Source organism: Aquarana catesbeiana, linkage group LG11 (assembly GCF_042186555.1).
Source record: "Aquarana catesbeiana isolate 2022-GZ linkage group LG11, ASM4218655v1, whole genome shotgun sequence".
Lineage (NCBI taxonomy): Eukaryota > Metazoa > Chordata > Amphibia > Anura > Ranidae > Aquarana > Aquarana catesbeiana.
The window spans coordinates 50,200,451-50,223,363 of NC_133334.1; the positions used below are offsets into that span (position 1 = coordinate 50,200,451).

General features: G+C 43.9%; 1 protein-coding gene across 3 annotated transcripts in view; it reads right to left on the reverse strand.

Moving 5' to 3' along the window:
• The window catches only part of ARHGAP1 (Rho GTPase activating protein 1), a 103,039-nt gene that overhangs the window by 20,929 nt on the left and 59,197 nt on the right, over positions 1–22,913 (reverse strand). For all 3 annotated transcript variants that reach the window (XM_073604308.1, XM_073604307.1, XM_073604309.1), the window contains exons 6-9: positions 6,442–6,528; positions 5,202–5,300; positions 2,188–2,295; positions 2,038–2,114 (exon numbers count right to left, since the gene is read on the reverse strand). In XM_073604308.1, the coding sequence (XP_073460409.1) occupies positions 2,038–2,114; positions 2,188–2,295; positions 5,202–5,300; positions 6,442–6,528 (371 nt within the window). The remainder of the gene's footprint in view (positions 1–2,037; positions 2,115–2,187; positions 2,296–5,201; positions 5,301–6,441; positions 6,529–22,913) is intronic.

Sequence of the window (22,913 nt, forward strand, 5' to 3'; positions counted from 1 at the left end):
AATTCAGACAGCTCAGGCCCAACTGACAATTGGAACCAATCTGAGCCATTAATGACCATGCAATCACTATGTCCTCTATGACAAATGCAGGTTGGAGGCATCATTGACAAAACAAGTCCTCAGCCTGAAGATACACAGTTCCATTTATATAATAGTGTAACTGTAAGATACCAATACAATTTTATAAATACATTAGTCAAAAAAATGTAATTAAAAAAAAAAAAAAAAAAAAAAAAAAAAAAAAAGTTACACATTTTTGTTTGTTTGCTAGACTATAAAAAAGAAAAAAAAAAAAAAAGCAGGGCAGGATTTTTTTTATTAAACAAACAGCAAAAAGCCATATATTCCCTAAAGAATAAATAATAGGTAAAATTAAAAATATTTAGGTATGCAAAGTAGACAGAGTTACTGTCAAGTCAGCTGACAATGCTAAATTTGGCCTGGGTATCAATGACCCCTGGTTGGGGCTGATGGGCTTTTATCATTAGTCAAGAACTCTTTGGTGTCAGAGATGTCAATGTATCACATGTGAAAGCAAGAAGGAATGTTGTGCACGGCATACACAATGCAAAATTTCTTTCCTACAACCACAAGTTGCAGGAAAGAAATTTGCTAGATTCCCCCATCAGCAAAGATTGTGTTGACAGGGGAATCCCTTCCTGCAGAGTCATTGTATTTTCCAGGCACTAGGACGGGGAAATCATTTATGCTGGGAGAAGACATTGATAATTGCTAGCGGCTATACCAGCCACTAGCAAAAATCGCATGCAAGATCCGGCAGGCTGTTTGTACCGAAGTCGATCGATCGAATAACATGCAGTCTGCCCATACATAGTTCAAATCTCAGCCAATTCCTGCTAAACCGGCAGAGATTTGAACCGTCTATGGCCAGCCTTGGATTTGTACAAGAGCATCAGCAATACAGACTGAGCCTGAGAAGAACATCTTATATCAGAATAAAGTGCAAGGATTTTAGGATTCACTTAGGAATTCAGTGATAATATAAATGAACAAGGCCAGAGGCCTAATGCATTTATAGGATTCATACATCTGTCAGTAAAATGTAAAAATTTATTATGGGTAGCATATGTACCTGAATTTGTCCTCCTGTTCTTGCTTGCACAACGGACATCGGACTGCTAGAGGAAGGGGTAGCACTGTAAGCCACACAGGACTCTTTGCACAGTGCGGTCAAGCGAACAAGCTTACCAGAAAGGAGAGCACAGGCAGGACATACTTCAGCATACATGGTCAACTGAAAAGTGCTTATTCTGGTTGACAATGGTCTTGTGTATTTGTGATGGCTGTAAGCAGGTATCAAATGAGACACTACCAACGCATTGAAAATATGGGCAACTAGCCAATAGCAGGTAAGAAATCACTTAAGGCGATTGAAAAATAGGCATGGGACAATGGAAAAATGACAGTATTTAAAGTGATCATAAAGTCTCCTTTTTCCCTATAAAAATAATAAATATCTTAAACTTACCTGCCTCATGCAGTAGATTTGCACAGAGCGGCTTGGGTCCTCTTCTTCTTGGGTCCCTCTTCTGTGCTCTTGGCCCCTCCCCCCTGTTCAGTGCCCCCACAGCAAGCAGCTTGCTATGGGGGCACCCGAGCCGAGTCACAGCTCTCTGTGTCCATTCAGACATGGAGCCCCGACCCGGCCCTACCCCTCTCCTAATTGGCTAGTTGACGTTGATTAACTGCAGCGGCAGTCAATGGCGCCGCTGCGGTGTCTCAGCCAATCAGGAGGGAGAATCTCAGGTGGCCAAGACACTCTTGGACATTGCTGGTCACAGAGGGAGCTCAGGTAAGTGTAGGGAGGCTGATGCATTAGAATGCATTAAGATAAAAAAAAACCTTCTGCCTTTATAATCACTTTAAAAAGAACCACGTCTGATGAACACTGCAAACAATCAGATGTCAGATTTTATACAAAATCCAACAGGGGTTTAAATCACTTTTGTATAATGTGAAGGAATAAGTTGTAAAAAGGCTAAAGCCATGAGATATACAGGATTTCAGACTGCTTACCATTCTGCCGAAGATAGCTCACTGTTTCCTGTACAACCTGGGGAATCTTCTCATTGCCTGGGCGCTTCTCCCTCAGCCTGCATGGAAAAATGGGGAGGTAAGAGCAGGGATTCGAGGACAACAGAAGCAAAGCTATTGCAAAATACTTACTGCTGCAGAGAGATACCAAACTGCTGGTTAGGCAGAGGCGGCCGAGGGGGAGCAGCCTTTTGGTTGGCGGCTGGGGGCTTCATTGTAGAGCGGATAAGCTTGTCATACCTGTAGTAAAAGGAAAAAAATTCAGGAAAATACATTCTTTTGAAAACCAAGCTTAGGGATCAATGACCCATAAATATTTGCTATCTAATAGGTCAGTCGACTCAAAACTGATTTCAATTTTCGGCAGATGCTGAAAAGTTAGATAATCTTTTTGCCCATTCAGGGCTGAGTTCTCTTGACAGGCCACACCTCTCACCCACCGACACAAACTACATAGTTAATCACCTTCTCCCCTCCACCTTGTGAAAGTGTTCTAGCTTTGCGATTGACCACTTAGGCCCAAGCACTACGTATTAGGAGTAAGGGGAGAAAGTCATTATGTTTCTCCCTTCCTAAAGTACCAAGTATCTCTGAGGGCTTTGACAAGAGAAATGCAGGGAAGCACAGCAAAAATTATCAATGGGTAGGGTAAAAAATGATCTGTCAAGAGAGCCGGTCACTCTGTACTGAATAGGCAAAGTAATAATTTAAATGTTCCTTGAAACCACATGTTCATTTTCCTTTATCTCTCAGGGACAAGTTCCGGTGTCTACACACCTGCCATGGCTCTTGTAAGAAGTTTTCTCTCGCACCTTTGGATTTTTCCCAATTACTATATATTAGAAAGCAACAGGAGGTTCTGAAACACACAGGGTCGGCTAACAACCCCCAGAATACCTAAATGGACAGCATCAGGAATATGTCAGGAATCTCACCACTGGATTATCCAAGACATATAAAAAACAAGGGGGTGATTTAGTCCACCAGGTTCAACTGTTTCTGACTAGACAGACCCTAAAAGCAAATCTCCAGGCAAACCATTAAATGTTGAAAATGCATTTACTGGAATAGTTTTGCTTGCCAGATTAAAAAAAAAAAAGAAAGTTTAAAATTATTCCTACAATTTACATGCCACTGCCACCCTGACTGCACCATTACCTGCTCAGCTCTGCAGTGTTCTTTGTCACTGTCTACATGTGAGAAAATGGACTGGTTACATGTGGCCTCTAAAAGATACAGCTTCATCCATCTTTAAAGCCTGGTACACACCACTAGTTTTTTTCTTCAACCAGCCGACAGCTCCAGTCAGAGCCACTGTACTAATGATCCGACGGGCCCCCCCCCAAAAACTCCAGTCAGCACTTTCAGCCACTGGCTGAGAGCGCTGGTTAGGAGTCGGTTGGCTGCTGGTTTTCTAGCATGCTCATCAGATAGAAGCGGGCCAAAAGTTATTGAATCGGCCAGTTTTTATTGAACTGGTCAATGTCACCCGACATTCGGCTCATGTGTACTAGGCTTAAGGCTCCCTCAGTTAGGCATCCCTAACTAGGGAAAGTGCTGAATACCAACACTGGAATTGTTAAAAAGTAGCAAGCTGAGATTGTGAAAAAAAAATTTTATCTGCTAGAGGTTACTATTAATAGCATCCTTTACAAATCAATGCTCCAACTAGTGACTGCTGGAGCTCAAGGGCCGAACTTCAAACACCAAAGGGCCGCAACATGGCCCTCGGGACGTAGGTTGGGCACCAGGAATCTATGATCTTGAACCAGCATCCAAAAGAAGCCTTCAAAAAGGGAGCTAGCAGAAAACAAGCATATAAAAAACTGCTCAATTCAGTTATGCATTCATTAAAGAAAAAAAGATAACTATATGTATTTTTTCATTCAACTGGCAATAGCACCTGCCTGAATCTCACATGCTAGCATTTACCTGAAATCCCCTTCACAGCAGCAATCAGGCTGGGAAAGAGAAGGGTAGCAATTTAAGCTAGCCTTGATTATTGCATTGCACAGCCCTCCCCACCTAACACTATAGGGTACCTGATCAGATGGTAGAGCAGAAATATAATGTGTGCTTCTACTTCTTCCTTGTCCATTCACAGACTGGGGAGAGTCCAGAATCAGGTTGTACTACTCAGCTACACTACAGTCTGCAGAGACCTCTCAAGGAGGTTAGGACCTGGGTATGTTGCAGAAGTAATGTCTGGATCACAGATCTAGCTGAACAGAATTCAAAATCCTTTGGTATGCAACATAGTTTGCCCAGAGTTCAAGTCTTTAAAATTGGCTTTCCTTTTTGTAAAACAAATGTAAATACCTATGCAACCTACAGCCAGTCACGATCTATTACTGCCAAAAAAATGTAATCGAAAAGTATGGAAATTTTTTTTTTTTTGGGGAACCATACTTACCTAGGTGGATGCAGCATCGATCCGTTGCTGCATCTGTCCTCCGCTGGTTCGAACACTGAGAACCGACTGGTGACTGTCAGTCACCGGCTCTCTGCTCTGCCCCCCGTGTTCACTGGAGCGCTGGGCTGTGGAAGGGGCGGGAGTGGCTGGCTCAGGCTCTCAGCAACTCAGTGAGAGGCTGAGCTCAGTGCCGGTCTAGGCTTGTATACGGATCCCAACCCTATGGTTGCGATCTTCTCAGAGCCTGGACCGGCTCTGTGACGTCAGCTGACAGCAGGCTTCAGCCCCGTCTGCCAAAAACGTGTCACAGGAGAAATGAACGAGCTTTGGCTGTAATTCTCCTTTACATTCTATTCCTGGAAACCATGGCAAAACTTCAGCTATAGTCTAGATTTTTCATTTTCCCCTGCTCCTGTAACAGTCTGTCTTTCCCAGAAACCCGCACAGAGATTGTACTCAGCCTGTATTGAACTGGAATAAAAACACTTTGCAAATTTATATGCACCCTTATGGGGATGCTGTGGGTGCAATATATCCTACTGTAACCCTAGGCCTGATCATGCAGTTATAAAAAAAAGTCTTCAACAAGAACAATGTTGACAAGTGTGATTAAATGGCCTACATCAAAATAAATACACAGGACAGAAGTTGGCAAAGTTTGCAAGAAAACATTTATGTATTTAGCTGACCTGCAGCTCACAGTTTTCAGTTCAGATATGTCCAAAATTCTTACTCTAGTACTGATTTTGGAATCCCCAACTGCTCCAACTTGACAATCTCATCCAATTCAGTCAGATAATTTGCATAAAATATCTTTCGACCAAACTTGAAGCTGGAAGACAAAATGAAAAATCTCACATTACCATTATGGTTTACTATTATTTCCTATTTTGTTAATGAAGCTTTGGGCCTAGAGTATATGGAGGTAGTTTCGTATTCTACTCTAGCTTGAATTGCCTATATTATGACTTCACACACCAAGAAATGCACTAAAATGTCCATCTCTGTAAGAACCAAGTACATACATAGCCAATCTCTCCTACTTTACTTTAACAGCATTACTACCACATTATAGCGGTGTGTAGCCCTTACTTCTTACAAGCATTAAAGTTCTGAACAATACAGGGGACATTTACCAATCAAATTAACGATACAATGAGGCGCATCAGGTGGCCCCTCATTTTGCTAAGTCTATGCAGCATTTGACATCCCTGCTTCTTTTAATCCTTGGAAGCCAACTGCAACAGGATTTGCAAAATTATCAGACAAATTTATCACAAACGGTAAAACAAATATTCACTCTGAACAGAAGCACAATTAGAAGTGATCAGGGTCAGGTTTAATTTGGTCACAAAGCTACTTTACAGCAGCTGAGGGAGGAATTATAAAATTCAGTGGAAACCTTGTAGTACAACTGTTGTACAATCTGTCTCACTACTCCTGTTTAACATTGCCTGTGTGGCAAAACTGATTAAAGTTCCTCTTTATGTCCACATTTATTTAGTTATCACAGTGCACCATACTGAAGCACTGTCACTTTGCTCATCATAAAAGTGCTATGTGTTTGGTATATATTAAATTGGCTGGTCAGTGCAGAATATCGGATATCTCTCCTTGTGCTATATCAATGTGTTAGGACTTAATGTGTTGGTGGGGGAATAGCCAGCAAATTATTCTGGTTACTGGTTTAGTGGATCAGCCACTTTCTATATTCAAGGTGTTCAGTGTACTCAGTCTTTTTGATTAAAGAATGAATGGAAGACTAGTACTCGTTTCCCACAGCAACCAACAAGAGTGCCTCTTTCATTCCATCTGGACTAACTAGATAAAATGAGAAAACCTAATGGTATGGCAAAGTAGACCAGATATGACAGATAAGGGCTACCATAATCTGTATAAAAATGTCAGCTGTTCAAAGAAATGGCCTCATAGTGTATTTTTGGTCTTTGTAAGACAACATTTAGAAGCCTCACCTGATAATAGGTTTAAACAGAACCAGTAAGGTCTTGATAAACATGGTGGGGTGGACAATGTACAAAGCCTTGATGTTCTTCTTGTATCTGTGAAGACAAGAATAAACAAAGTTAATATTTCAGTTACATCTCTTGGGGACACCATCAGTTAGACCATCTTGCAGTGTCCCCTCCAACTTCAGGTGTTCCTTCCATGTCTTGTGGTTTCGCCTAAATAGGATTTCTTTTTGATCTAGAATCCTTAGCCACCTCTAGATATTTTTATTCCAAAAGACCTAGTAATGGCCCTTTTGCAGTCAATTTTGGGTCTCACGGTCAGGCAGCAAAACCTGTCTGATATACTCTTTACTACTACTATTACAGCTAGAGTCCATCACTTGCATTTTGCGAAGTCTATGCAGCATTTTTCCAGTGTACACTGTAAAGAAACAGAAGAAACCAGGCGCTTTGAAGAGTATCAATAGATTAAGATTTGGAAAGAGAAACAATGTAAAATGTTCACCCTTGCAGGTGGTCAGGAAAACACAATACTGTGCATCACGGCAAATCATGTTCTATTCATTGTCTGTAGCTCCTGAGGTACACTCTGAAACAGACAAGTTTTAACTAATTTTACTAAACTTGGACTCTTATTCTATGAAGCCCGGTAGCAATGACATCTTCTGGTTTGTACGTGGAAACACACCAATAATTTGGGCTTGAGCCAAGTGATATTATTCTCAGCTTTAAAACCTGGTGAGCACTTTCCTGTAGGTACATCTCTGCTGCCAAATGCAGCTACCTCTAGACATTATATTCTTTTATCTATTGGCGTTTGAAGATCATTGTAAATACATTTTGGAATACATATAAGGTTAATAATTAATATCCAGGTCTGTTTGTATTTTCCCCAACCACCTGCAATAGGTAAGCATTTTACATTGATTCATTTTCTAAACCTGGATCTATTGATATTCTTAGAAGCACTCCGTTTCTTTTCAGCGTACATTCCCTTGTGAGAGTCACTGGGTAGCTGCTCAAGGAGTCTTACTTATAAACAATATCTTTTGTGTTTGATTTCCAAGCTTCCCACATTTGTAAGCAGTTTTTGCATTGCTAAAGCAAAGGAACAGGCCTAGAAAGGATTTAGCTGAGGTTAAAATGTGTATGAATACATTACTTGTTAATGAAAATCTTTCTAACATTCCAACTGATTCACAACCAAATTCCCCTAAAAGAAGTCCAGCCTGAGCTTTTTAGGCTGGTCTTCTCCTCTGGGTGCACTTCGTTTTGCGCTCCTGTGACCCGTTTTCAGCGGAGAGCGGTCTAAAGTCCTCTCTCCACTGACATCACTGCTATCAGTCGAGGCAGCGTGTCATCCTGACTTCCAAGTCTGGATCCGCCAGCTGCCTTGATGGCAGTCTCAGTGCGCCGCTGAGATGGCCTCTTCCCGCCCCTCCACAGCTCATCGCTCCAATGAGAAGCAGAGAGGAGAGACGCTGACTGACAGTCAGCAGCTCTCCTCTCGGGGATCTGTGAAAACCGAGCCATCAGCGATGTTCGGTGGCTCAGTTCTCAGTGCAGAGACGTCGGGGGACAGCTGTTCAGGTTTGAACTCATATTACATGGTTTTGGTAAATCTAAAAGAAAAATTGTGTCTTTTTAAATAGATGTGCGTTTACAACCACTTTAATTTTGGAAGCTTGAGACTTGATAAGTCACAGTTTAAGGCACTCTAACTGGGTTGTCTGACTTGCTCAATTAGGCCTGAAATATGTCAGGGTTTGCCCTCCTTGCCTGGTTCTACGACGACAACTGATGTTGGTTTATGCTGCTGTGTAGCCCCTGCATGAGCAACATTCCTGTTCTCCCCTTTCTGAAAAAGGAAAATAAATATTGCAATAGAACTAGCATTAAAGTTATTGTAAAGGCTCGATTTTTTTTTTTTTTTTAAACAACAACATATCATACTTACCTCCACTGTGCAGCTCGTTTTGCACAATGTGGCCCTGATCGTCCATTTCTGGGGTCCCCCGGCGGCTCCTCCCGGCATCAGATAACACCCTAGGAGAAGCGCTCTCCAGGGGGGGTGGGGGGGGTGGTTACCTTCTGGGCCGCTCCCGAGTCAAGCATTTGCGCCCATAGACACGAATGCCAGACTCGGCCCCGCTCCCTGCATCATTGGATTTAATTGACAGCAGCGGGAGCCAATGGCTGCGCTGCTAGAAATCTATACAATCAAGAGCCGGGACCCCGTGGAGAGAGGGACAGCGTGTCCTCGCCGAGGGAAATACGGGGCTCATTTAAGCTAAAACGGGGGGAGGGGGGGGGGTCACTGCCAGGTGTAATTTCACCTTAATGCATAGGATCCTATAATCACCTACACATCAGCAGTCAGACTGGGAGAGAAAGGGCCAGCACTCTGAACCAGTCAAGGCCCTACAGCTTTGTTGTGGTTTTAAAGACGAAGAGCACAATGATAAGACATCAGCTGCTGCTGCTTCATCATCATCTAGTCACAGGCTGTGCCAGGTCAAGAACCAGGCTCTACTATTTGTATACAATGTAGTCTGTAGTGGAGATTGAGGATCCCACTGTGCTGTCTGCATCACAAGACTGGCTGCACACAACTATAAATCCTTTGGCCGGTAAAACAGCTCCTATACATATATTCAGACATTTGTTCTCAGTTCAGCTTTAAAGCAGCTCCGTTACTGCTTTTAAAACAAAAAAATAAAAAAAGGTCACCCAGCAAGGAAACGCATTACTATTTATCCGTGCTGTACCATTAAACGCTGTTGTCTTCCAGCTTGTTGAAAAATCTTCTGCATCATCACTTTCAGGAGTGCCAGGTGCTTGTGGTTCCTCCAGGCAGCCCCTGTGTAGGAACCACGGAGTGCAGTGTGGAACCAGAAACATCCAGAAGTGTGCTTGATGCTAAAGATTCTCCAGCAAGTTTATGTCATGAAAACAGAGTGCTGCTAACTACTAATGCATTTCTTTGCAGGGAGGACTTTTTTTTTTGTATACAACAAAGTTGCATTAACATTCCAGCATTCACCAAAAGCAAATACAATTTTTTTTTTTTTTTTTTCCAGATTGTTATTTATTGTAAATAAAAAAGTCATAGTACAACATAGTGATACAGATTGATAACATACAAGGAGTATTAAAATGCAGTAGTATAGGGTGCTTCATACAGTAATCATCCGTATTGTATTATCTGCTCTGAAGAATGCAACTTAGGTACTGAAGTACAGTAAAACAGTAAGTAATTAATGATAAACGAGTAATGAACCATCAAACACTGGTATCTATATCTTGACTTAGTATAGTGAATACATCGTATTAACTGGGGTCTTTGTGGGGTTTTGTGGGGTTTTGTGTGTTTGAAGGCGTAACCTAATGTAATGGTGTGTTCTATAGTGTTTGTCTGGCTTCATGTTTTTGAATCAGTAATCTTTCTACTGCTGTAGTAAAAGATCTGGGATCTCCTGGTGTTATGTCTATGGTTGAGACAGTGTGTAGGATCATTTAGTCGTAAGCTAAATTGTTTTTCGTGTGTTTGGGCTCGATGTGTTATCTGTGAGTGGAGTTCTGTTGATGATGTGGTGTTGCCTCTAAATAGGTTAATGTGTGATAGGATTGCGGTCACCGGACCACTAGCAATCCTTTAAGAGGCTGATCATAAAGGCATAAAAATGATTTGGAGTGGGATACGGAAATTGTGGGCTTGGGATGAGTAGATACAGTGAGAAGGTCTATAGTGGGCAGGCGGGAGTGGACGTGTCATCTTTGGCTTCGTGCAGCTACCCTGTGGATGGGGAGGGAGCGAATCGAAGAGTAGGATAGAAGGAGTAGTGAGGGTATGGGAGTTAGAGGGGTAGAATAGATTGTGATGTTTCCTCCTCCGACTAAGCTCGGAAAGACAGTGTGAGCCTTTAAGACATTAGATCAGTGTATTCGTCTGTTGTTAGGAAATGATGCCAGCATGACCAGGTATTCCTGAATTTGGTTGGTGTATCTTTGGCTTGGTGGATCAGTTCCTCCATTTCAGCTACTTTAGTTATTCGTTTGAGCCAATCGGCTATAGTAGGGGGTTTGGATGACTTCCAGAGCGTCGGTATGCACATTTTTGCCGCGTTTATCAGGTGCAGAGCAAGGGAGCGGTGGTATTCCTTTTTTGGGATGGAGGAGTGATGAAGCAGCATTTGGGCTGGGGTGAATTCGATTTGGTAGGTTGTTATGTTAGAGGTGATGCGATGGACCTCTTTCCAGAAAGGTTGGATGGATGGGCAGGACCACCATATGTGGAGAAGGGAACCTTCTCCCTCTGAGCATCTCCAACAAGTGGAGGGGACTTTGGGGGAAATTTTGTGAAGTTTAAGTGGGGTCTTGTACCACTTAGAGAATACTTTGAAGCCATTTTCTTGCGTCGACACGTTAATAGATCCCTTGTGGATATAGGTGTATATGTTTTCCCATTCTTCTTCTGATAGGTCCAGTTCCAATTCGCTTTCCCAACTGCGAGTGGCTATGTTAGATTTAGGATTGTGGTCAGAGAATAGGAGAGCATATATCTCTGAGATCACATGTCGTTGTGGCTCCGTCTGGGTACACAATGTTTCAAAAGGTGTGAGTGGTCTGGAATAGTTGGAGCTCTCGAGAGAGTGATTAATAAAGTGTCGTATTTGAAAGTATGTCCATAACGGGAAGGGACGTCCAGATGTATGCGTGGGTAGATTAGAAATGGTTCGAAAGGTTCTTCCGGAGAAGAAATGTTCCGCACGCGGATCAGTATGGGGCCAATAGTCCGCAAGGAATGTAGCCGAGAGACCCGCTGGGAACTCTGGGTTGTTTCGGAGTGGTGTCATTGGGCCTGGAGTGGAGGAAACGTGATGTTTACGGCACGTTATTTTAAAGGAGTTTAGAGTGGTGGAGATCAGGGGGTGTTGGTTGCAGGCCAGAGGAATCTTTGTCTGGGAAATCCAAGGTAGTTGTCGGATAGGGATTGGGGAGAATTCATTCTCAATTTGTATCCAGGCTTTTGTGTGGGTGTGTACATTCCAGTCGACAATTCTTGATAGTTGGCAGGCCCAGTGATATTTAGTAATGTCGGGTAGGGCTATGCCTCCTTTCAATTTGGGTAATGTTAACCTAGCAAAGCTGAGTCTAGGGCGATCCTTGCCCCATATGAAGCTGCTGCATGCCTTGCGGTACGAGGCAAAGAAGGCTTGTGGTAATTTTATGGGGACTGTTTGCAGGACATATAATATTCTCGGTAGAATGTTCATTTTAATTACCGATGCCCTCCCAAACCAAGAAAACATTCCTGATGACCAGGACTTTAGGTCTTTTTGAATATGTTGGAGAATCGGTAAGTAATTTTTGGAATAGAGATCTGAAAGGTGAGCCGGTAAGCGGATCCCGAGATATGTAATTGCATCTCGGTTCCATCTGAAGGGGAAGTTAGATTGACAGGTTGTAAGGGTCTCTTTTTGTAAAGAAATGTTTAGGGCTTCCGATTTTGCAAAGTTAATCTGTAGGTTGGTTAGGGAATTGAAAGTGGCAAAATCCTTAAGTAAGTTGGGTAATGTGATGTGTGGATCTGTCAGGAACAGGAGGATGTCATCTGCAAAGGCAGACAGCTTGTATGTATTATTGGAGACGGTCACTCCTTTGATGTCTGGATTAGACCTTAGTCGCTGGAGGAGTGGTTCCAGCGTGAGGACAAATATTAAGGGTGAAAGTGGACATCCCTGGCGTGTCCCGTTTGATATGGAGAAGGCATCCGACAGGTGACCATTGACCCGGACCTGTGCTGTTGGGGCAGCGTATAGTGCCATTATAAATTGCAGCATGCGGTCTCGTATTCCAATAGTTTTAAGCACTTCCGACATGTAATCCCATGCCAACCTGTCGAATGCCTTCTCCGCATCCAGAGATAGAAAAAACCCTTGTTGTTGGGTAGAAGTTAACCATTTATGAATATTGATTGCCTTGATCGTGTTGTCTCTCGCCTCTCTACCAGGTATAAAGCCTACCTGGTCCAAGGAGATGAGTTTGGGCAATAGGGGCAAGAGACGGTTAGCCAAGATCTTGGCGTAGATTTTCAGGTCCACGTTTAGCAAAGAGATTGGGCGGTAATTAGTGACAATGGATGTGTCTTTGTTGGGCTTAGGTATTACCGTTATGTGTGCTGATAGTAAGTCTCTAGGTGGGGGGTTGTCAGGAGATAGTGAGTTGAATGCAGTCAGGAAGTGTGGTCTAAGAATGTCAATGAAAGTTTTATAATAGCCTGTTGTCAGTCCGTCTGGACCGGGGCTTTTGCCTGGTTTCAGATGTTTGAGTACAATGTCCATTTCAGCTGGTGAAATAGGCTGTTCTAGGTCGGTCGCCGCTTCAGTAGATAGGGGTTCGGGGCTGTATTGCGTGAGAAAGTCTCTGATGTTTTTTGTTCTATGAGAATTGTCCTTTTGTATGTTATTGGGGTGTAAATTGTACAACTGTGTATAGTAGTGTACAAACTGGTCTGCTATTTGATCATTAGATACTATTTTTTTTCCTGTAGCATCCGTTATGGAGTGGATTGTAGTGGAAGCTCTTTTGGCTCGGAGCGTTCTAGCTAGGATTTTACCCGCCTTATTGCCGTATTCGTAGAATACTTTTTGGGATAGTATGTAGTTTCGTTTAGTTTGTTTGTTTAGTACCTCTAGTAGGTCCGTCCTAGCTTGGAGTAATTCTGGAAGGGATGTTAGTGCAAGGGAATTTTTATGAGCCCTTTCCAGTGCTTGAATACGTGAGGTTAATTCAGTAATGTGTGCCTGTCTTTCTTTCCTTTTTTTCGCCGAAATTGTTATTAGTTCTCCCCGGATGGTGCTTTTATGGGCCTCCCATTGTATCATGGGTGAAACGTCCGGGGAGTTATTTTCCTGGAAATAAAGCGAGAGGCGTTTATGTACGTCAGTCGTTACGGCGGCATCTGTGAGGAGTGAAGGATCCAGGCGCCAAATTCGTGATCTGGGATGGGTGTCAGCGCATTGAAGGGTCATGGATATAGGGTGGTGATCCGAAAGAAACATGGGGTCAATGGTGGCTTTGATTAACATCGGTAGGTCCCTTTGAGATAGAAATAGGTAGTCGAGTCTAGAGTATCGGTTATGGGGAGCCGAATAGAATGTGAAATCCTTCTCATTCGGGTGAAGTGTACGCCAGGAGTCATGTAATGACAGCTCCTTTAGTTGTGTTTTAATGGCTCTTAACGCGCTATAAGGCATGGTTGTGGTCCCTGCAGAGGTATCGTGTAGGGGATTTAGAGGCACGTTGAAATCTCCTCCTAGGACAAGAAGGCCTTCTTGGAAGGAGGAGAGTTTTTGTAAGGTGGCTTTGAAGAAGGGGACCTGTTTCGTGTTGGGCGCGTATATATTGGCTAGGGTGATGCGTGTACCATTTAGCGTGCCTTTCACAAAAAGGTAGCGTGCTTCCTCATCTACGCAGGTGTCTTTGATCTGGAATGGGCAGTTTTTTGCGAACAGAATAGAGACACCTTTGGTTTTTGAAGATTGGTTAGGAGCGTGAGTGGCTGTAGGGAATCTGTAGTTGGAGAGTTTAGGGATAGAGCCTGTTTTGAAGTGGGTCTCCTGAAGAAAGACAATGTCTGCATTATGTCTTTGTAAAGATAGTAGTAATTGGGAGCGTTTTTCTGGTAGGTTAAGTCCCCGTACATTTAGGGATGTTATTTTGATTGTTTTATGTTTAGTGCCCGGCAATAGCGGCATATTGTAGGTATGATTCAGGTCTTGCAGTGTTGGCAAGTAGATAGAGTAGGTTGGCGTGTCGCTGTTTTTGTCTGTCGGAGGAGGAAAGAAGAAAAAAGGAAGTGGAGACTAGAATATAAAGGATTTGTGTCCTGTGTAGGAATGTTACGCTATCTGGTAGAGGTGTAGGGCAAGGAGAGGGGTTGGGGGAGAAAGATGTGTAAGTGTATCACTCTTTAGTCAGGGGATGACTGTGGACAAAGGTACTGAAACGTGCCCGTGTGTGTGGGCTTTCTTTTCCGGCGAATAGCGAGGGCCTGCTCGCTAGTACGCAGGGAGTATAAACCTGTTATCAGGTATACCCGGAGTGGTTCAGTGGCGTGAGGGCAGGTCAGATGTATGAGTATTTATCAAGTTTTGTGAAGTGGAACGCCACTGAGTGGGGGAGTGGCTGAAGTCGGTGGAAACTGGTGAGGTTCGTATAGGAGGAGCTGTCTGCTAGACAGAGAGGAAAGTGGTATGAGCAAGATGAGGAGGTCAACCAAGTTCGTAGACTAGTGATGAGGTGTAGTCTGGAAGCCTCGGGGTGAGGTGCTCGGTTTATATGTAGCAGGTTGGGGAGTAGGTGATGTGTAAGTAGTGTGAGGTGAAGTATTTCTGGGGTGGAGGATTCAGTTTGGATTTGGAGTGAAGTCTGTGCGACCCGTTGTCAAACCTGTTCGGTGTAGGAGTCAATTCGGGGTCTCCTATAGGCCTCTTAATAGTCTAACAGTAATATTGCAGGCCTTGTAGAGTGTTTAACCATAGAATGTACTAGAACGTCTTGAATAACCCTTAACAACATCTAGGGAATAACATGCTATGCAAAACTTCATTCAACATGTCGGTAACTTATAAAAGATATGCGCTTGATGATGTCCTACCGAATAGTACTTGATATACGTAATCCTCTTAAACATGAGGTATGTGAGTAAGGGTCCTGTGTCCTGTCCCGCCGGGGATTAAAAAGCGGTTAGGGTAACTGAGGCTGAATTGGCCTATTTTCCCTTCGGTATTGGGTAGGAAGGCGCTGGAGCGAGAGCTTTGATGTGGGAGAGAGGGTGTGCCCCCTACTAAGCACATCAGGCTCTTCTCGGGCGTATCTTTACGCAATTTGAGCAGGCAGGGTGCCGCTGGGGTATCTATCCGCTAACCGGGCATTTTGGTATTAGCTGGTATAGGAGAATGCAGTGTGTGACATGGATCTGTGTCGGATACTTCCTGTTGTAGTATCTACCTACAAATGCAATCTATACCAGCAGAGTGTGTGCATAGACTCTCTTTTTAACGCAAGAGAAGCTGTTTGGGGGCCGCTTTGTCAGAGTAAATAAAATTTTCCCTTTTTTTTTTTTCCTCTCCTTTCCCTTCCTTCCCCTCCCCCTGCAGGTGGAGTAGCACGAGGAGGGAGAGCTTCTACTGGGGTGTGCTCTGTGTAGTGGAAGTGGTCTACACATCAGACACCCATATATAGTATCAACGTGGGGCAGCGAGCTCCAAAATAATTGGGAGGTTTCTAAATGGAGTTAGAAACCTAAGGGGCGATTTATTGCTGTCGTCAGGGTGCAATCCCAATTGTGTGTGATTGGCGCAGCGGAGGATATGGGCGTTGTGTACCCCATATCGTAGCCCCCGTCGTGTGGAGATAAAGGTGAATCGAGGTAGTCACATATCTGTAGGTGAGGAAATACTTTAAATTCGAGTTTGAAGCTAGTAACCTCTACGTCCAATCCAGAAGTATGCATTTACCCATACAATATCACAGACGGCGGTGGTGATGAAGACCCGCAGGGGCTAAACTTCCCCAACTATGGACTAGGGAGTGGTTGTGTGCGATTAGGGGTTGGGATGAATGCCTCGATTAGGAGTGTAGACACTCATGTCAATAGATTTTTGCGTGAGGACAGCTACTGACATCCAGTCAACCCATGCCTTACCGGGATTATGTGTATCTGTCTACAGGCGCTGTTACATCTTGAATCGGGGTTTTGAGATATTGCGCAAGGAGCCCTGTAGTCCTGCGGATCTCCATCCCCCCCACCGTCCACCTTGCTGTGCTTGACCCCTAGAAAACAAAAGAGGAACGAAAAAAAAAAAAAAAAAAAAAAAAACCCCTGTAAAAAATAGTACCGTTAGAAAAAATCGTACAATAGGGACCCCTTCCTTCATTCTTGAGGAGGGGTAGGTAGGGGGTAAGAATAAGGTAGGATACGTGTTCAGCACATAGGAGTCTGTGGCGAGTGTCCCGGAAAGCGTAAGGGGGTCTGTCTGTTATTTTGTAGTGATCAGTACCTGTGGAAAGAACATCAATGAAGCGTGTTACTCTCCTGTGCATGGTATCAGGTCATCGGTCTGTTTCCTGCTCCATGTGGACGGGCGGACTTTCCAGGGCTTGTGGCTCTTCATGCCGTGCAGTAGGCAGAGGTGAGGTCCGAGTATGAGGGGAGGCCATGTGAACAGTCTGTGTGTGTGAGATGAGCGAGCAGGATCGGTAACCAGGAGGACCTTTGAAGATGGGACAGGTAGGATTGCAGAGAAGCTGAGAGTTAGGTCAGTCGGGTATTGCAGAAGCAGTGCCGCTCAGCGGTCTCGTCGCGCTCTTCTGGAATGCGGGGTTTTCGAAGGGCTGGAGCTCTGGTTCGATCCTGGCGCTGGATGATTTGGTCGAGATTCAGACGGGGAGCGTTGTCTCCTGTAGCGGTGCGTTTGGGTCTCCATGGGTTCGCTGTTAGGAGGGGAGTTTCGTGAGGCTGGAGGACGGAATTCCGCGTACCACTCGGGCACTTCTGTGAATGGTATGTCAAGGGTTTCGCAGAAATACCTCAGGTCTTCTGGCACTCTGAGGAGTGCGGAGCGGCCTTGGGATGAAGCTGACAGGCAGAAGGGGAACTTCCATCTGTATGGAATCCCCTTGGTGCGCAGGACTGCCAGAAGGGGGCGCAATTCTCTTCGGCGCTGTAGTGTTATGGTAGAAAGGTCTTGGAACAGGCGAATGTCCGCCCCATCATGTGATATCTGAGGAGTATTGCGGGCCTTTCTCAGAATCTCCTCTTTCAGCTGGTAATCAATAATATTGCAAATCACATCCCTGGGTGGGTCTGATTCCCTGCCCCGTGGACGCAGGGCGCGGTGAATTCGTTCCATCCCTATATGAGTAGTAGGGGGTTTTTCCAATAGGTGGTTGAATAAACGGGTCACTTCTATGTGCAGCCGATCCGCCTCGATCGCTTCTGGTAGGCCGCGTACACGGAGATTGTGGCGTCTGCCGCGGTTGTCCAAATCTTCGATGTGACGATTGAGGTCTCTGAGCTGCAGGGTGTGGGTGTCTAAGACCTGACAGGTACGGCGCAACACAGTTGAGTGTGTTGTGGTAGTCTTTTCCACCTCTTGAACCCTGCCTGCAATCGATTGTATATCGATCCTGAGGTCTGTTATTGCGGCTGTTAGTGCCGCCGTGAGGGTGTTTTTGATATCAGCTGCTACTGAATGGAGATCGTGTAGGCTGGGATGTGAGTGCGGTGTGAGGATTACCGCGCCATTGTCTGGGGAGGTGTCAGTTCCTGCCGTCAGGCCTGCAGACTGAGGGGGGCCTCGTGTGGGCGCCATGTTGCCGGATTGTGACCGGAACATTTCGGGGATATTTTGGCTGATCCTGCCTGTTAGATCTCGGGGGGATCTGGAGCGAGATGCAGACGAGCTGCGGGAAGAGGTCCCCATGATTTTTCAGTGGGAAGGCAAGTGAAATACCTCCGTTATAGGCAGATTATCCTCTCTGTCAGCAGGAGCAGAGACTTCAAGCTGCCATCTTCTCCCGAGGTCAGGCCACGCCCCTACAATTTTTTTTTAGCTGAATTGATTCTAGTAGGACTATGCTAGCAGCCATTTCCAGTGCAGCCCATAGTCAAGGCAAAATGCCTTGCCTTCTATGGAGTCAGTTCACACCACAAACATGCAGTCGAGTCATTTTGTCTGGGTAATGGGTCCCAAAGCCAATCACAACGTAGCGCCTCTGCAATGAATAGAACTGCACTGAAAGAAGAAAGAAAAATTGTATACCGTTTAATTAAAGTGATTCTAAAATCATGGTGTTTTTTTTACCTTAAAGTGGATCCTCCACATTTCGGGTCCCTCTTTGATGCTCTTGGCCCCTCCCTCCTGTCTAGTGCCCCCACTAAGCAGCTTGCTATGGGGGCACCCGAGCCAAACTGCAGCTCTGTGTATCCATTTAGACACGGAGCTGCTGTTCGGCCCCGCCCCCTCTCTCTCCTGATTGGCAAACTGACTTTGAGCCAATGGTGCCACTGCTGTGTCTCAGCTAAATCAGGAGGGAGAGTCCCGGACGGCCGAGGGACCGGTGGACATCGCTGGATAAAGATGGGGCTCAGGTAAAGTATTAGGGGGGCTGCTGCATAAAGAAGGCTTTTAATCTTAAAATACACAGAATGCATCAAGAAAAAAAAACATTCTGCCTTTACAACCAACAAAAGTGGGATTGCCTGCAACTCACTATCATGTGAAAGCTGCGACTCTGGTTACAGAGATAGACACAGCGATCCTGTAAATGCTGACTCACCAATCAGGGTGTAATCCAGGTAATAAAAGGGCAAAAACCACTTTAAGGCCGGCCAAAAGATGCTGCAAATTTCTTTCCTGCAACCACAGATTCAGACAGTGTTGACAGGGAAATCCCTCATGCCGAGCTATTGTTTTCTCCCGGCAGAGAGAGCGCAAGCAAGCTGTTCCCACCGGGAGAAGACAGCGACTATTGCTAGAAGCTATAACAGCGGTTTACAATAACTGCATGTAAAATTTGTCAGGCTGGTTGTACCCAAGTAGATTGATTGATCAACTTGGATACATTCAGCCTGTCCATACATGGTTAGAATCTCAGCCGGTTGCTGCTGAACCAGCAGAGATTCTAACTGTTTATAGCCAGCAAATGCATTCTCTGAATTAAGGTAAAAAAAACACCACACTAACCAATTCCCCTCCGTCCTAACCTCCAGTGCTGTGCAAGGTTGCAAGTCTTCTCTACCCTCTTTCTCTTCTCACAGGCTTCACTGAGAAAAGCCATTGCCTCCTGTTGCGGTCAGTCAAATCCTGTGAGGAGGGAGCAGGGGACAAGGCCGAGCCACAGTGTCGGTCTATAGAAGCACACAGCCCGGTGTTCAGGAGCGCACATGCACCAGTGCCCCACAGCAGCCAGCTTGCTATGGGGGCACTCAGAAGAGAGGAGGAGAAAAAAGCGCCGGCGGGGGAACCCAGAAGAGTAGGCAAGAGACCTTTCTGTGCAATACGATTACACAGAGCAGTTACAGCGGGTATAAAAAAAAAAAAAAAAAAAAAAATCACCTACAAATGTTGTTGCTTTGCAGCCAAAAAGAAGACAGACAATTTTGTTTTATCCAGCGGTGTTTACTTAGTGCAACTTATAACATCCAAGTGAAAGATATGAAAGTGAAACAGCAACAAGTCAGAACAAAATAAATTCAAAAACACAATCACCGAGTTGGAAAAAGGATCACCCCCTCCTAAAAATGAACTGTGAACTCAATCAGGTGTAGCTATTCACCTTCTCAATGTGCAATTTGACTTTCAACTGTGATTATTTTGATTAGCTCAGCACAAAAATGGCTTTCCTGAAGCATTTCAGCCCCTGGTAGTGCAACTGAAGCAAACAATCAACTATATGTGGCAAGGCTCTGTCAAAAGAGCTCCGGGATAAAGTTGTGGACAGGCACAAGTCAGAAGATGAATACAAAAAAAAAAAAAAAAAAAAATCAAAGGCTTTATCAATGCCTAGAAGCACAGTGAAGTAGATTAAGAAGTGGTATAAAACAGACCCTCCCTGCAGGAGGATGTCACTCCAAACTGTATGAAAGAGCCAGGAGGAAACTAGTCAGAGAGAGGCTACCAAGAGGCCTACAGCAACTCTGAAGCAGTTGCAGGAATTTATGACAAAGAGTGGTCATTGTGTGCATGGGACAACAATATCACAAATTCTCCACCAATGTGGCCTGTATGGGAGGGTTGGAAGAAAAAAGCCACTCCTCAAGAAAGGTCACATGCAGTCAGAACTGAGCTTTGCCAAAACGCACCTTGAAGATTCTGAGGCCACATGGAAAAAGGTGTTCTGGTCAGATGAGACTAAAATTTAATTGGGCTTCAACACCAAACAATATGTCTTGCGAAAATCCAATACAGCTCACCATCCAAATAACAACATTCCTACAATAAAGCATGGAGGTGGTAATATCCTGTTATGGGGGTGGTTTTCTGCAGCAGGGACTGGAGCACTTGTCAGGATAGAAGGAAAAATGGATGGGGGGAAAAAATACCGTCAAATTCATGAGGAAAATCTGCTGCCCTCTGCCAGAAAGTTGTCAATGGGAAGGTTTACCTTCCAACATGACAATGACCCAAAGCACACAGCAAAAATTATCACACAATGGTTGAAGGAGAAAAAGATGAATGTCTTGCATGGCCTAGCCAGAGCCCAGACTTAAATCCCATTGAAAATCTGTGTAATGACTTGAAGACTGCAGTCCCCAAACGGTCACCTTCAAATTTAACTGAACTTGAGCAGGTCTGCAAAGAAGAGTGGGCAAATATTGCAAAGTCTAGATGTCCAAAGTTAGAAGAGACATCCCAACAGACTAAAGGCTGTAATTAAAGCAAAAGGTAGTTCAAAAAAATACTGACATTAGGGGGTGATACTCTTTCCAACTCAGTAATTTTGATCTTGATTTTTGTTTAGTGACACGTTGGTGTTATATCTTTCACTTGGATGTTATAAGTTGCAGGATAAAACAAAAACAGCGTGTCTTGATTTCATGGTGCAAAGCAACAAAATGTGAACATTTTAAAAAGGGGGTGGTTCTTTTCTATACCCACCAAGTATAAACCTCTTTATTTTAAAAGGGAAAACATTGAGCTTTTAAAACCACTTTAGGTAAAGTGAGGTAAAACTGAAGCACCGATGGTAGCTTGAAGTAAGCATATGAAAATAATTCAACTTAAGTCTGCAGAAAACCCAAAGTACCTTGATAATGAAAAAAAACAATCAGCCTGGATGGATTTTTCCCATCTGATCCCTACCAGTTTGCCCAAATTAGGCCTACAGCAGGGGATTCTGCTTGGTGAGATGTGCATGTTTATGACACAATCATTCATAAAAAAAAAAAAAAAAAAAATTAAAAAATAAAAATAAAAAATAAAATAAAAAAATACAAATTGATGGTCAGATCTTCCTATAGTAATCCCAGATCTATAACCAGCTGTGCGGTTCAGCCTGCAAGAAACCATATTATTGCTAAACAAGAGAATAGAGAAAAACACACTTCACAGCACAGTTCCTTCCACATAGTTTCCTCTCTCCTGATGTCACGGGATATAAACAAATGGCTTCTCAATAGCTGTTATGGAGCACTTGTGTTTCCTGTACAAGACCTTCTCCATGGACACAGCACAGATGAAAGGCAGAGCTGGCAGCTGTATTCCTTTTCATTTGTATACTGCTCTGTGCCAGCTCTGCTGGATTCCTCACTTACCAAAGCACAGCAGGGTAACAAAGGTGAATAAACACTGCAAATGAGTTTCCTGTTAATATCAGGAATTATCCTAAAAGCAGGCCAATTAATAAAATTCACACTTCATATCAGAAGCAGCTGAGCATTCTCAAATACCACTATTATTTTGAGTACAAAAAAACTCTACAAAAAATAATGATCACTTATGATATTCTAGCTGAATGATCAATTCCCTTCTTCATAAACTTTGGCATGGAGTATCTGAAGAGGCTGGGGGGCGTCCACACTGTCATTTCTGAGGGCAGCACAGTGGCTAAGTGATTAGCACTTCCGCTTGGCAGCACTAGGGTTGTTGGTCTAAATCCCAACCATTGCACTGCCTGCATGGAGTGTGCGTGTTCTCCCTGTGCCTGCGTGGGTTTCCTCTGAGTACTCCGGTTTCCTCCCTCACTCCAAAGACATGCTGGTAGGTTCACTGGCTCCTGTCTAAATTGTATGTATGTCTACTATGTGTATGTATGTATGTATGTATGCGTAAATTGACTGCGTTTTACAAGTACTTCTAATAAATAAATTCATTTCCTGATCTGAGTGGCTCCAACTGGACTAGGCAAATATTGTGTTGACTGTGGGCACCTTAAAGTTCAACTTCAGGCTCTCCAGGCTCCCCATTTACATAGTTACATAGTTTGGCTGAAAAAAAAAAAAAAAAAAAAAACCACAAGCCACCTAGTTCAACAAACAGAAGGGGGGGGGGATGTATTCAATCCTATACCCACAGTTGATTCAGAGGAGGAAGAAAAAACAAAAAAAAACAAAGCATGATCCAATTTGCTCCAGCAGGGGAAAAAATTCCTTCCTGATCACCGAAGAGGCAATTGTATATTCCGTGGATCAACTATATCTATAAAGATTAGTATCCAGTTATATTCTGTGCATCTAGGAAAGAATCCAGGCCTTTTTTTTAAACAATCGACTGAGCTAGCAGAACCAGTTTTTGAGGAAGTTTATTCCACATTTTCACAGCTCTTACTGTGAAGAAGCCTTTCTGCATTTGGAGATCAGATCTCTTTTCCTCTAGATGTAAAGAGTGCCCCCTTGTCCTTTTTGATGAGTGAATCAGTGATGACCTTAAAGTGAATATCTCACCATCAAGTTCACTATATGGACC